At 58.0% G+C, this 12,742-nt stretch overlaps 1 protein-coding gene across 1 annotated transcript; it reads right to left on the bottom strand.

The window, feature by feature from the left end:
• Nucleotides 1–3,533: 3,533 nt before the first annotated feature.
• SERPINA3 (serpin family A member 3) lies at nt 3,534–11,633 on the bottom strand. The gene is made up of 5 exons (XM_040478158.1): nt 11,540–11,633; nt 9,778–10,431; nt 7,645–7,918; nt 5,271–5,421; nt 3,534–3,951 (listed from the first exon to the last, which is right to left on the bottom strand). Exons 1-5 carry the CDS (start codon nt 11,616–11,618, stop codon nt 3,748–3,750), a joined length of 1,362 nt encoding a protein of 453 aa, XP_040334092.1. The 5' UTR covers nt 11,619–11,633; the 3' UTR covers nt 3,534–3,747.
• Nucleotides 11,634–12,742: the final 1,109 nt, after the last annotated feature.

Raw genomic sequence — 12,742 nt, 5'->3', positions numbered from 1 at the left:
CAACGCCACTTCCTGGTCTCACCCTCCCCCGTGGTTGTTCCTGCCAAAGTCGCCTGCGGACCAGTGTTGGGACGGTTCTAGAGGACGCTCTTCATCCTTCGCCCTGGGACTGCTCGGCCCCATTCCATGCTGGCCATCCGTCTCTGCTGTGGCACCTTTATCCTTGGGCCTTCACGAGACCACCCTCCTTTGCGGCCTCCCTTGTGGTCTGCTTTTTCCCTCAGACGTTGGCGTTTGGTTAAGGGCACCTCTGGGCTCTCGGCCCCACGCGCGCTCCCTGAGATATGTCTCCGCTCACTATCTCAGTCAACACGCCGACCGTGCCGTCCGTCTCCTTCCCTCTTACCGAGCTCCAGATCTACACGGACATCTCTTCTGACGTGACCCACGGGCATCTCCAACTGCACGTGTCCGTATCTGAGCTCATCGCCTTCCTGCAGAAGAATGTTCTTTCTGTAATCCCGAGCGCCCAGAGCAGGGTATCGTTTCCAGCTTCCCGAGCTCCCGACCTAGCAACCTGGGTGTCAGCCTCGATTCTTTCCTGTCCTTTGTGCAATCAGCCACTAAGTCCTCGTCATGGCATCTGCTGACATCTCTCCGGGCAGCCCCCGTTCTCTGCACGCTTCCCCAGTTCCGTAGCTCGGGCTACAACATCTGGCCATCCTGCTGCTCCTCTCCTGCCCCAGCCCTCCCCCAACCACGCATCCTCCCCTGTGCAGGCAGAGCGATGGCGCTGAAGCATAACCTAGTCAGCGAGTCGTCCGTTTGTGATAGGGCCCTGTTACCCACCACTCTTCGGACAGACTCCCAAAGCATTGTGGGTGACGTCAGTGAGATGGCCAGATAAGATGCCCCTCGCTTGTATCTCTCTTTCGACAGCAAGACTTGGCACCCTTCCGTGGACCGAATGCCCTTGGGGGGACTTTGGGGTCCTGTGCCATACCCTGAGGGGCCCGGGAGGCATCTTGCCCACCCGTGTGTCAGGTAACAGTCACGCCGACCTCGAGCCCTCTTGGCTGCGGTCTCGGAGTCCCTGGAGAGCGCTGACCTGGACCATCACCCACAGACAAGAGAGTCTTTGTGAACAGTCTAAGAGTCCAGTGGGAAAGCTCCAGAACATCCTTGGAGCAAAACAGAAATCCCAGTTTGGATGCACCGGAGGCAGGAAGAGGGACGGTTTGACTCCTCTCCCAGGGCGGCACCGCTTGGTGCCTGGAGAGCACTTGTCAGCCTGTGATTTCTCCCACGGGGCGAATGAGAGCTCAGGAGGGATCGCCTGGCTTCCCCACCTGCGTGGGGTGCTGTCGAAGAGGCCGAAGTCCCATCTAGAGGACTGAGTCACAAGTGCACAATCTGGGGGCAGAACAGTCAGGGCTTAGGACATGGGGGGCCTGCTCACCATCTCCTCCCCTGGGTTCATTCATTCCCTGCTTCACTCCTCAGCCCTCCCCCCTGTCCTCTCCGCAGCTCTCCTCTTGGTCCTGGGGTGACAACTCAGGCCACTCTCCCTGCCCTTCTCTTCACAGTCCGTGGCACTCACTCTGGGGGGGGGGGGGCTCGTCCCCCTCAACGCTCCCTTGCCCATCCAGGGGGACAGATCCTGACCACTTGCTACGCCCCAGCCCAGACTTCTCTCCCAAACCTCTGAAGCGAATCCCTTGGCCATCTCCTGCGAATCCACCCGTAACGTGACATCGGCTGTCATCACAGCCTGCGAACCGCCCCCGTTCTCTCTCTCCAGCCGTGCCTTTGTCCCTTCGAAGCACCTGCCATGCCCAGCCCACACCCCTGTCCCAGGCCGCTAATCACTTCTCTGCACAGCAACCAGTGTCTGCGTTCTAGTGTGCAAACCTGCTCCCGCCAGCTCCCTGTTTAAGCTCCTTTAAAGCTGCCTGCGGCTCTCAGAAACCATTCCAGAACCCTCGCTGAGCCGCCAGGCCCTCAGCAGTCCTGCCACAGCCCTCTCCCCTTAGAAGCCCCTCTGCTCGCTGGTCCAAGCTGTCCCACAGCCTCCGGTTTCCTGAAAGTGCCTCCATCACCTTCCCCTGCCCAGAACACCCTCCTCTCTGTTCACTCAACCGCCTTCTACTCTTCCTCCGATTACAGCACGGGGGTCACCTCCTCCAGGAAGCCTTCTCTGACTTCCCTGAGTTCGGTGCTTTGCTCTCAGCTTCCAGAGCCTTGCTTCACCATCAGTCTTGCCCAGCAGATTCCCAGTCTGTGAGGGTCATCACTGTGAGAATCTTTTCTTCTTTGTTTATTTTATTTATTTTTTATTTTAGATTGAAAGAGAGAGAGAGGGAGAGACCATGAGTTGGGGAGGGGCAGAGGGAGAAAGAGAGAGAATCTTTTTTTAAAATTTTTATTTTTTTAAGTTTATTTATTTATTTTGAGAGAGACAGAGAACGCATGACCGGGGGAGGGGCAGAGAGAGAGAAAGAGAGAGAGAGAGAGAGAGAGAGAGAATCCCAAGCCGGCTCCACGCTGCCAGCACAGAGCCTGACACGGGGCTTGAACTCACCAAACCGTGAGATCACGACCCAAGCTGAAACCAAGAGTCGGACGCTTAACTGACCGAGCCACCGGGGCCCCCCATCACTGCGAGAATCTTCAAGGGCAGAATCTCTTTGTGGCTCGGAGCGGTCCTCTTGACATCTAGCAGGTTGGGATAATACCCCGCTGGCAATAATTCCTAGCTGTGTGGGCTTGGGGGAAATTACTGAGCCTCTCCGTTCCTCAGTTTCCTCATCTGTAAAATGGGGCTCAGAATCACCTATAGGTTTTATTTTTTTTTAATTTTTTTTTCAACGTTTTTTATTTATTTTTGGGACAGAGAGAAACAGAGCATGAACGGGGGAGGGGCAGAGAGAGAGGGAGACACAGAATCGGAAACAGGCTCCAGGCTCCGAGCCATCAGCCCAGAGCCCGATGCGGGGCTCGAACTCACGGACCGCGAGATCGTGACCTGGCTGAAGTCGGACGCTTAACCGACTGCGCCACCCAGGCGCCCCTCACCTATAGGTTTTAACTGCAGTTGCCCTTTTATGCCTCATTTGCTTGCTGAGGGTTTCATCGGTTGGAGAGGACTCAGGACTGGTGAGGCAGGCGAGGAACTCTGGCCAGGAACCTACAAAGCAGGTATTCTCCCTGGATTGGGCGTGCTGGGGGGCGCAATAAAAGGAGACATCCTGGAGGAGGGAAGGCCCGGGAGCCAGAGGTCCAGGGGCTATGCCAGATGTGGTCAGGGTTGGGGGTGGGGGTCCATGCGTAGACACATCTGGGCCCAGGGATAAAAAGCGAGACTGGAACCCGGGACAGGGGAGCCCACAGAAGAGAACCAGGCCGCAGGCTCTCCTCCCGTCCCGGGCCTGAGGTCCAGGTGGGCTTGGCCCCGAGTGCCGCAAGCAGGGGGGCCCAGAGCCTGGGTGAGACTGAGCCCGGCGGAAAGTTCTGGGGCTTGGCCCCTGGGCACAGGCAGCTGCAGGGCCGTGGAGTCAGGCAGATCAGGGTAGAAAGGCACAAGGAGAGCGTCCTGTCCGAGAAAGGTGGTTTATTGCCGTCTGGAGGTCTCAGAGCCTCCGATCAAAAAGTCCACAGGCTCCCTGTGCAGGTGGAAGCCACGAGGCAGAGTCACTGTCATCGTCTAAAGGATGAGCCAGGCAGGGCCTGGCATGTGGCTCCTTGGTGCGCAGAGGCCAGGCTGCGTCTGGAGGAGACCCGGGTGCCCGGCACCTCAGAGGGGGGGCCCTAGGCTTGATTGGGGTTGGCGACCTTGCCCCAAAAGAGGATGTCCTGGGTGTCTTTGCTGAGTATGGACAGCAGAAACGGTCTGTTGAAACTCACAGTGGTCAGTGGGCCAATTTTTCCAGACAGCAACATAATTTTGCTTCCCGTGGCCGCTGCTGCTTCCGTGCCCACCTCGGTCACGTCGAGCACGGTCTTGTGGACCACCTGCGGGAACGCAAGACCGTCAGCCACCGCAGATGGGGTGGGCAAGAGGTGAACAGCCTGCTCGAGAGTCCCGAGGGGGCATCTACCCTGGCCTGTCATTGTGCTGCTCAGCCGGATCCGTTTGTTTGCTCCTCCCGACGACCCTGGCAGCGGTCTTGCACAGACCCAACGCACAGATGCACAAACTGAGGCTCAGGGTCATGGAGACACAGAGGGAGGGCACCCTTATCTGAGTGCCTCTCTATCTGAGTCCAGGGACTGTGCTGCCCCCCAAAACCACTCCAGATAATGTAGAGGGAGGGTCAAGGGTCATACGAGGCATTTTTCTCGCAAGCAACTTTCTGGCAGCTTCTCGGCCTTGAAGCAGCCGCCGCAGACATCCCTGCGGACAGAAAGGGCCCCACTGGTTTTAGCACCTCTCCTGCTCCATCTGAAATGTCCTCAAGACCCTTGGCGACCTTGGGTGTCATGGGGCTTCACATCCCTGGACCGCATGAGCCCCTCTGCACACGTCTCTCCATCACCGCACCCTTTGGAAAGTGGGGCGCGGAGGAGAGCGGAAGGCTCAGACGCCCCGCTTCATCTGGGGACCTTGTTTCCAGAAGCGTAGCGCAAGGGTCCCTGTATTCTCCTTTCACACCCTTGGGGCATTTCCATCACCATTGCCCGGTGGCTGTGATTATCTAGTGCCTCTCCCCTACTCTGCCGGGCACTGCACACTGGCCAAGAACCATCACCCCCATTTACAGATGAAAACTTGAGGGTTCCAGCACTGTAATTATTTGCCACTGTTGGCAGTAAAATGTGGGGCACGGGGGGCGCCGGGGTGGCTCAGTCGGTTGAGCATCCGACTTCGGCTCAGGTCACGATCTCACGGTTCGTGAGTTCGAGCCCCGCCTCGGGCTCTGTGTTGACGGCTCGGAGCCCGGAGCCTGCTTCGGATGCTGTGTCTCCCTCTCTCTCTCTGCCCCGCCCCCGCTTGCACTCTGTCTCTCTCTGTCTCGAAAATAATATAAACATTAAAAAAACATTTTTTTTTTAAAAAGGTGGAGCACGGGATGGGGTCCACCTCTCATTCCATCCCAGCGCTCCCCCACGCGTGGCTTCCGTGTCACATTACATGGCAAGGGGAGGTGGGGACCGGCTTCCAACACGGTTGCAGCCCAGCTCTCCCGGGCTTGCGCAAGTCCCGGGGAGGGGAGCCGGATAATGAGAAATGCAGTGATTTATGCAAATTCAAGAGGACCCAAACGTCCGCCCGGCCTTTACCATTCGAGCTCAGATATGGAGGATGAGTCACCTACAGTTTAAAGACTCACCTGGGAAACTGCCAGGTTCCTCTCCCCCGTGATTCCCGACAGGTCGGCCTGGTTGGTGAAGACTTTCGTCACGCCCAGCTGGGGGAGTATGGCTTCCAGATTATAGCTGCTGGAGATGGAAAACTTGGGCAGGTACAGGTTGTCTATCCACCTGGGAAAAGAGAAAGTTTAAGGTGAACCTGCCTGACCCAATGTTCACCTTCTCCCGTCTCCCAGCGTGGTCTTCTCTGGTTTCCTTTCCAGCCACCTTGTCGGAAATAAGTACTCATTTCCTCAGTTTCCCCTTCTTTTTTTAAGTTTATTTATGTATTTTGAGGGGGAAGGAGAGAGAGAGAGAGACAGAGAACCTGAGTAGGGAAGGGGCACAGAGAGAGAGAGAGAGAGAGAGAGAGAGAGAGAATCCCAAGCAGGCTCTGCACTGTCAGTGCAGAGCCCAGTGCGGGGCTTGAACTCCCGAACCGTGAGATTATGACCCGAGCCGAAATCCAAAAACGGACGCTTAACCGACTCGGCCACCCGGGCGCCCCTCTTTTCCTCAGTTTCTTGACCCCTTGTGCTGACTCTTCTTAATTCATTAATTATCCATGCACATCTGCGAGTGCCTACGTGTGCCAGGCAGGGGGCCAGGGCCGGGGCCGTGGCGGCACCCGTGCCTGCCCTGGTCCTCCCCCGCAAGCTTGCAGGACAGCGGGAAACACACTGTCTCCGACAGGGATTCCACAGAATGCTCCACGGGCACCAGGAGGGCTTCCTGTAGGAGGTGGCGTCAAGCCTGAGTCCTGAAGGGGAGGAAGGAGCTCGCTGGGTGGAGACGGGAGCAGGAGGCAGGTGGATGGACTTGTAGGAAGGCAGGAAGGAGAGAGGATGCTTCACAGAGTGGAGGGAGGCCTTGGTGTTGGGGATGAGCGGCCGGGGCTGGGGCTGGACATGAAGGGATTCTATTCGAGGGGATCCTGAAACGCGCAACTGAAGGCCCCCATCTTGTCTGTCTGGCGAGCTCCCCGAGGGCAGGGGCTTCTTCTCCTTCTGAGCGGAACTGGTGGGGAGTTCTGGGAGCAAAAGCTCCCCACCTTCACACTTCCCTCTGTCTGTTTATATCCCTCCAGGCTCTTGTCACCGTCTGGTTTTACAGTTGCCAGACGTGAGGAGGCTGCGTCTCCCATTGAACCTTGAGTCCCATGAGCAGGAAGGATATCCATTTCTCTCCAAATTCATTCATTCGTCCATCCATCCAGGCATCCATTCATTGACTCACCCATTCCTAGCACCCATCATGGGCTGGGAATGTGCAGAGGCGTATATTTCCTCAGCGCTTTGTAACTTAAAGGCGTGTGATGAATATTCTACCCGTCGACACCCGATCATCAAGCCCCTGCCGTGTGCAGTGGCTATTTGCTGTTGGAGGAAGGAAGCGTTGAAACATGCAACATGGGTGAGAGAGCGGGGTCCCTGTGTCGTGGGCCTTCCAGGGATCTGACCTGCGACTGCCGCCCCGTGTCCCCACCACGGGGACCGGGCCCAGGACGCTCCTTGCCTTGCTTGTCCCCTTGACTCTGGTCTTCCGCATTCCATGTCCCAGCCCGTCTCGACCCTCAGGTTGACCTGGCCCCTGACCACTTCTCACGCTTATTGTGGCACTGGGCTCCTAACAGGTCCTCCTGCCTCCATGCTTGTCCTCGACGGTCAGTTCTCCACTCACCTTCCTGGGTGGTCTTTTTAAAACAGTACTCAGGTCACTCCCTTTTCGGCGCAGACCTTGCCATGACTCCGCATTGCACTCAGAGGAGGGAGAGTTGCAGTTTCCCCGGCGTCTGCATGGCCCTGCTTGACCAGAGCCATCCCGTGGGGCCCCCTGACTTCTCCTAAGTCTCACTCTGCTCCAGCCTGTCTCGCCTCACCAATCCTCAGGCAGACCAGGCTTTGCACGGAGGCTCCGCACTGGCCGTTCCCTCTGCCAGGAATGCTCTTCCCTAACATACCCACAGGGCTCGGTCCCTCACGCCTGGTCATGCCGATGCTCAGATATTACCTGCTGGCGATCCTATTTCAAATCACTAACCACCTCCTGGTGGGTTCAGTGTTCCTAATCATTTTACCCTGCTCTATTCTCCACCCCCACACCTTCATTTCTTCAGGTCCAACATACTGAACAATTTACCTATTTAAAATTAGTTGCCTGGCCCATCGTAGCTGCTCAATTAACCTATGCGATGGAGGAGTAAATGGGCCAAGGGCAAGGTAACCCCAAGCCCCACGTGTGCGGGGACCGGTTCTCCCAGCGCTGCAGCCCCGGCTGGGGACATCAGGGGGGTCCCGCGCGCTGGGGACACGGGGAGTGGGGGAGAGCGACGGAGGAGGAGGGAGGGGCAGTCACCTCAGCCGCAGTGAGTGTCTCCACCCCCTCAGCGTCTCTGGTTGCAGCGCGGCCTCCACGGCCTCCATCCTGCCCTGGTCGGGGAGAACAAAGAGCGCGCTGTCGTTGCTGGCGTACTGGAGCTCCACGACGGTGCAGGCCAGCCGCTCGTCCCGGAAGTAAGGCACCTCCACGTCCTCGAGGTCCATCATGGGCACCGTCACCCTCCTCCTCTTGCTCACGTGGAACTTCGCCTCGAACGTATTGTGGGGGTCGAAGGGCGTCTTCCATTTGGCTGAAGGTCAGAGGACTCCGTGAACACGGGGCTGCCGGGCCTCTACCCCTTCCCTGCCCGGGTTCCCCGGGGGCGCACCGCCAGGCACCCCACTGGCCTCTTAGGGGCGGCCAAGCGGGCGGGCCGCCGGAGACGGCGGTGAGCCCCACAGGTCGGGACGGGGAAGGGGCCGTGGAACGAAGATCCGGTTCATCGTGGTGAGCGAGACACCTGCCGGAAGCCGGGCCGAGCAGGTGCAAGAGAGACGGGGAGGGGTCAGGGAGAGAGCGGGGAGGGGCCCCGGAGCGCTGCCGCCCGGGGGGAGGAATGGGAAACCCCTGACCCCCTGAAAGGGACAATGCTCGTAACCGCCAGTTGGCCACCCGGTCGTTGGCCTGGCCCCGAGGTAAAACGAGGGGCCAAGTGGGGACGTGAGGGCAGCGCGGAGGTCAGCCGAGGAGAGGGCACAGGTCTCTGTCCCCAGGAGGACTGGAGCACTCAGAAGGGTGGGTGGGAGCTCCTTTGCTGGGAAAGTGAGCCACCCCCTCCCCTCCCCCACCCCCCGGGGCCTGAGCTTCACTGATAGAGGCACCAGAGTGGGGGGGGGGGGAAGCCCACTGGCTGGTGTGTCCCTGGGAAGGAGAATTTGGAGGAGAAAATCCTTGGGCAGGGCAGGGTGGTAGGAGGGGAAAACACAGGAGACACAAAGAACAGACAGGGCGCATCCGGCCCACATTCGTTTTATAGAGAAATCTGGTTCCATGCCTTCACCTGCCAGGGTGGGGGACCCAGCCAGAGCCCCTCCTGCAGACTTGCTGTGTCTCCCCTCAGCTCTTGTCTCTCAGACACCTGATGGCTCCCTGACTCCATGATCAGGCTTTGGGTCTTGTCTGTTTTACGTCCCCATTGGGACTGCTGCTCCCCAAGGCTGACTCTGTTTGCACTCCGTCTCTCCCGAATTTATGGGCTGAGGTCTGTGTTTGCTGGGTTCCTACCCATGGGATGGGGCACTGGACCAACCAGAATCTGGGAAGGGGTCCTGGCTGGGATATTGCCCTCCCCCAAGGCGCTTCCCCAGAATGGTGACCCTGCTGGTACCACCCTCAAGATCATAGAGGATTGGGGGTGCCTGGGTGTCTCAGTCGGTTAAGAGGCCGGCTGTCATTCTCAGCTCCGGTCATGATCTCACGGTTCGTGAGGTCAAGCCCCGCGTCGGGCTCCACACTGACAGTGCAGAGCCTGCTTGGGACTCTCTCTCTCCCTCTCTCTCTGCCCCTCCCCTGCTCTGTCTCTCTCTGTCTCCCAAAATAAATACATAAACTTAAAAGAAAAGCTTATAGGGGAGCATAACCTCCCCCGTTATTACAGAACCCTGGGTTGGCCAGGCTCCTTACACACTGTCTTCCTGTGTTCATGGCCCCCAGACGGGCTGGGACTCCCAGAGGCTGAGTCCCTGGGCAGGACCCAGTCCAGGTCAGAACGGTCCCACTGGTGTGGCACTGGCAGAGGGCTTCTAGAGCATGTCCAAAGGCGTCTCTTCAGGGAAGAAGTTGAAGTTCCCACCCACCCAAGAGCGACTTGAAAGGGCAGCGCCTGCCTTCTGGTGAGCAGGCAAGTTCGACTCTGACTCAGTCCAAGGGTTACTGGGCCCGTCCCAGCGTCATTTGGAAAACCTTAAGAGAAGACCATGCTTACAGGCAAGGAGGGACCTTGGTGCCGCGCCTCCTCCCCTCTGCCCACTCCGGACCAAGGGCACCTGCTGTGTGAGGGTTTCCCTAATAACATGGTTTGCTACACCAGGCCAGAGACGGCCCCACCGGAGCAGAACTAAGAGATCAGATCTGATCCGTTTCCTTCCAAACCCCAAGCCGGGCACTCACCTTTAAGGAAGATGTAGTTCACCAGGACCATTGCTGTGTGCAGGTCAAGGTCCTTGACCAAGTCCACAATTTTCCCCTGGGTCCTATTCTTCACGAAGTCGTTGATAAGCTTCTCGGCGGCAGCCGAGTCCTGGAAGTTGGTGGAGAAGGCCTCGGAGGCGTAGAGCGCCCTGGCATCTTCCCTGAACTCCTCCAGCAGCTTCAGCCCCTCGCTGACAAATATGGCGTTGCCCACGCTCAGCTGTAGCTCGTCGCTGGGCCGGCTGAGGCTCTGCAGAAGGTGCCGGAAACCCCGATGGATTTCCGTGTCGGGGGTCTCCGTGAGGTTGAACTTGAGGCCTTCGAGGATCTCTGTGAGGGTGGTGCCGCGGGCCCCCAGGGATAGGAAAGCCAAGGCGGTGGAGATGCTCAGCGGGGAGAAGATGACGTTCTTATTGGGGGTCTTTGAAACCAACCGCTTGTAGAGGCTGAAGGTGAAGGCAGTGTTGCTGGAGGCCAATCGGAGGCTGTCCAAGGGCGGCCCAGTGTGTTGCACCTCCTGGGTGGCTATCTCGGGGCCAAGCCTGCCCCCCAGGAGGCAGCGGACAGTGGGGCAGAGCCCAGCCACCAGGAGCCCCAAAGCCAAGAGGGGTGACATTCCAACTGCCCTCAACTCTGGAAAACAAAGCTCTTTTAAGTCTTGGAGGGCCCGATGGTGTCCCGACCGCCTCCCCCTGCCCCCCGTGTGGCCTGTGTTCTAGTCTCTGCCTCTGTTAGCTTTGTGAAGCTATGGAGGGGCCTGGCTCATAGCAGGTGCGCCTCCCCCCACATGCCACCCCCAACTCTGAAACTACCAGCTAAGCCAGAGCAACGATTCCACTGGGAGAAGGAATGGAGGAAAGATCAGAGAGAGGCGGGGTTCAAAGCCGGTGACCACAGCAAACAGGATTATGTACCTTCGGGCTCTGCCCACTCAGTCCCAGAGTCCAGAGGAGAAAAGGGCAGCTTCTGAGATGGGGAGGGGAGCTGGGGAGGGGAGGAGAAGGAGGGGCGGCCGAGGAGGGGGTTGAACCCCTTTCCATCGAGAGGCCCGGAAACACCTTCAGACAAGCACCAGGGGCGGTGGCAGTTGAACTGCCTCAACACTTTGTTTACCCTTCGGCTGCTGCAACCGTTTCTTTGGAAGCGTTAAACAGCCCAACCCCCACCCCCCCCCCTTCCCAAATTATTTCTGGAGAAAAAGAACTTTGTTTGGGCAAGCTAGCAGGCTGGCTCTGTTTCTGAGCAGCCCGTCCTCTCGGTTGCTGGACAGACACAACCTGCCTGTCTGGGCGGGGACGCTGGAGGGAAGAGGAACCACGAAACAGCCCCCACCGAGACCGTGTGGCCTCTGCCCGGAGGGACCCCGTACAACAGTTCTGTCTGCGCCACGCGGTGAGGGCAGTGCCCTGTGCCAGACAAGGGGAGGCCCCTCGGGCCCCTCGGCGGAGTTGGGGCCCTGTCGGTCCCGTGTATGGGGGTGCCCAGCTGGCTAGAGTCAGAATCCAAGCATATTGGAGGCAGAAAGGGCCACAGAAGCCCTCGTGGTACCCTTTGCAGGGGTGAAGACCCAGACCCAGAGAGAGGACTTGTCTTCAGAGGGCGTGGCATGCAGGCCCAGCGCCAGAGCCGTCCCTGGCTCCCTCCTGGCTCCCTCCCGCCTCGCAGGCTCCAGGCCAACGCCTAGAACCACCCTAGAAAAGTGGGTTCCTTTGCTCCCAGCACGCACAACATCACGGATTACCTGCCTCTGAGCTGGATGTAGTCGGCGGATCCCAAAGCCACCCGCCCGGAGTGCTGGGCTTTTGTGGGTGCTGACACATTTATCCCTGCAAAGAACTCCTCCCCTCTCTTGGGAAATGTTGGCAGGGACACCCAACTGTTCCGTTTTGGAGCGGGATGGCCAAAGAATCATTTCTGGTAACCTGGGTTTATTAGGTCTACTGGAATAATCCAGTTACGGGAATGGTTCCTAACTTGTTCCTTTAAAAAAATAATAATAACACCCCCCCACACACACACACCACAAAAAACAATTTTCCTTTTTCACTGTTATCTTTTAACGAAATATTCGTTGAGGAACATGTGAAAACCCAGAAAATATACAGAAGGGCATGGGAAAATACTCCCCCCCCCCAGATTTCATCGCCCCGCTAACACGGTGCTGTATTTCTTTTATAAGGTCACTTTTCTTGGATAGGTGTAGGCATGTGATGTGAATCTTCATACGCAAACTCAGATGTGTATTTTTAAATGCAACACCCCGGGCGCCTGGGTGGCTCAGTCGGTTAAGCACCCGGCTCTTGATTTCGGCTCAGGTCGTGATGTCATGGTTCGGGGGTTCAAGCCCCGCGTCGGGCTCTGCACCGACAGCACGGAGCCTACTTGGGATCCTCTCTCTCTGTCCCTCCCCTGTTTGTGCTCTCTCTCTCTCTCTCAAAATAAATAAATAAACTTAAGGAAATGCAACACTCTTTTCTTGCCAGCAGACTGATTTGCGTTTTGAGGCACCCCTCCCCCACTCGCAGATCGGGGGTGTTGGTCTGAGGACCCCGAGTGCGGGGGAGCACGTCCGTCTTTGGCAAGCTCCTCTTCGTCCTGGGGTTCTGCCACTGAGAGCTGTTGGCACCTCGTGGTCTCCTTGGATCTCTCTCGAACCCCAGGCCTTTCTTGGGCTCATGAGAAAACCTTCCCCTTGATCCCTCATGGTCCCAACCCTCCCTCCATGACAACCTCTGACAAACTATAGGGTTCCGCGGAGCACGGTTGGGAAACCACTGGCTTACCGGTAAGGGTGCGGCTTTGGCGAGCCGTGAACCGAGTCCTGAATGTAACCTCGCCAGCTGCGTGGCCTCAGGCAAGTGGGAATCCCTCAGGCTTAACCTCCGTGTCTCTAAAACGCTGAGAGCAGCATCTTCCTGACCGGGTGACACCAAGGGTAAGTGTC

This window comes from Herpailurus yagouaroundi, unplaced genomic scaffold (assembly GCF_014898765.1).
Source record: "Herpailurus yagouaroundi ecotype Mexico unplaced genomic scaffold, PumYag 141, whole genome shotgun sequence".
Taxonomy (NCBI): Eukaryota; Metazoa; Chordata; class Mammalia; order Carnivora; family Felidae; genus Herpailurus; species Herpailurus yagouaroundi.
The sequence above is the reverse complement of the archived record's forward strand: the minus strand, read 5'-3'. Positions and strand labels throughout refer to the sequence as shown.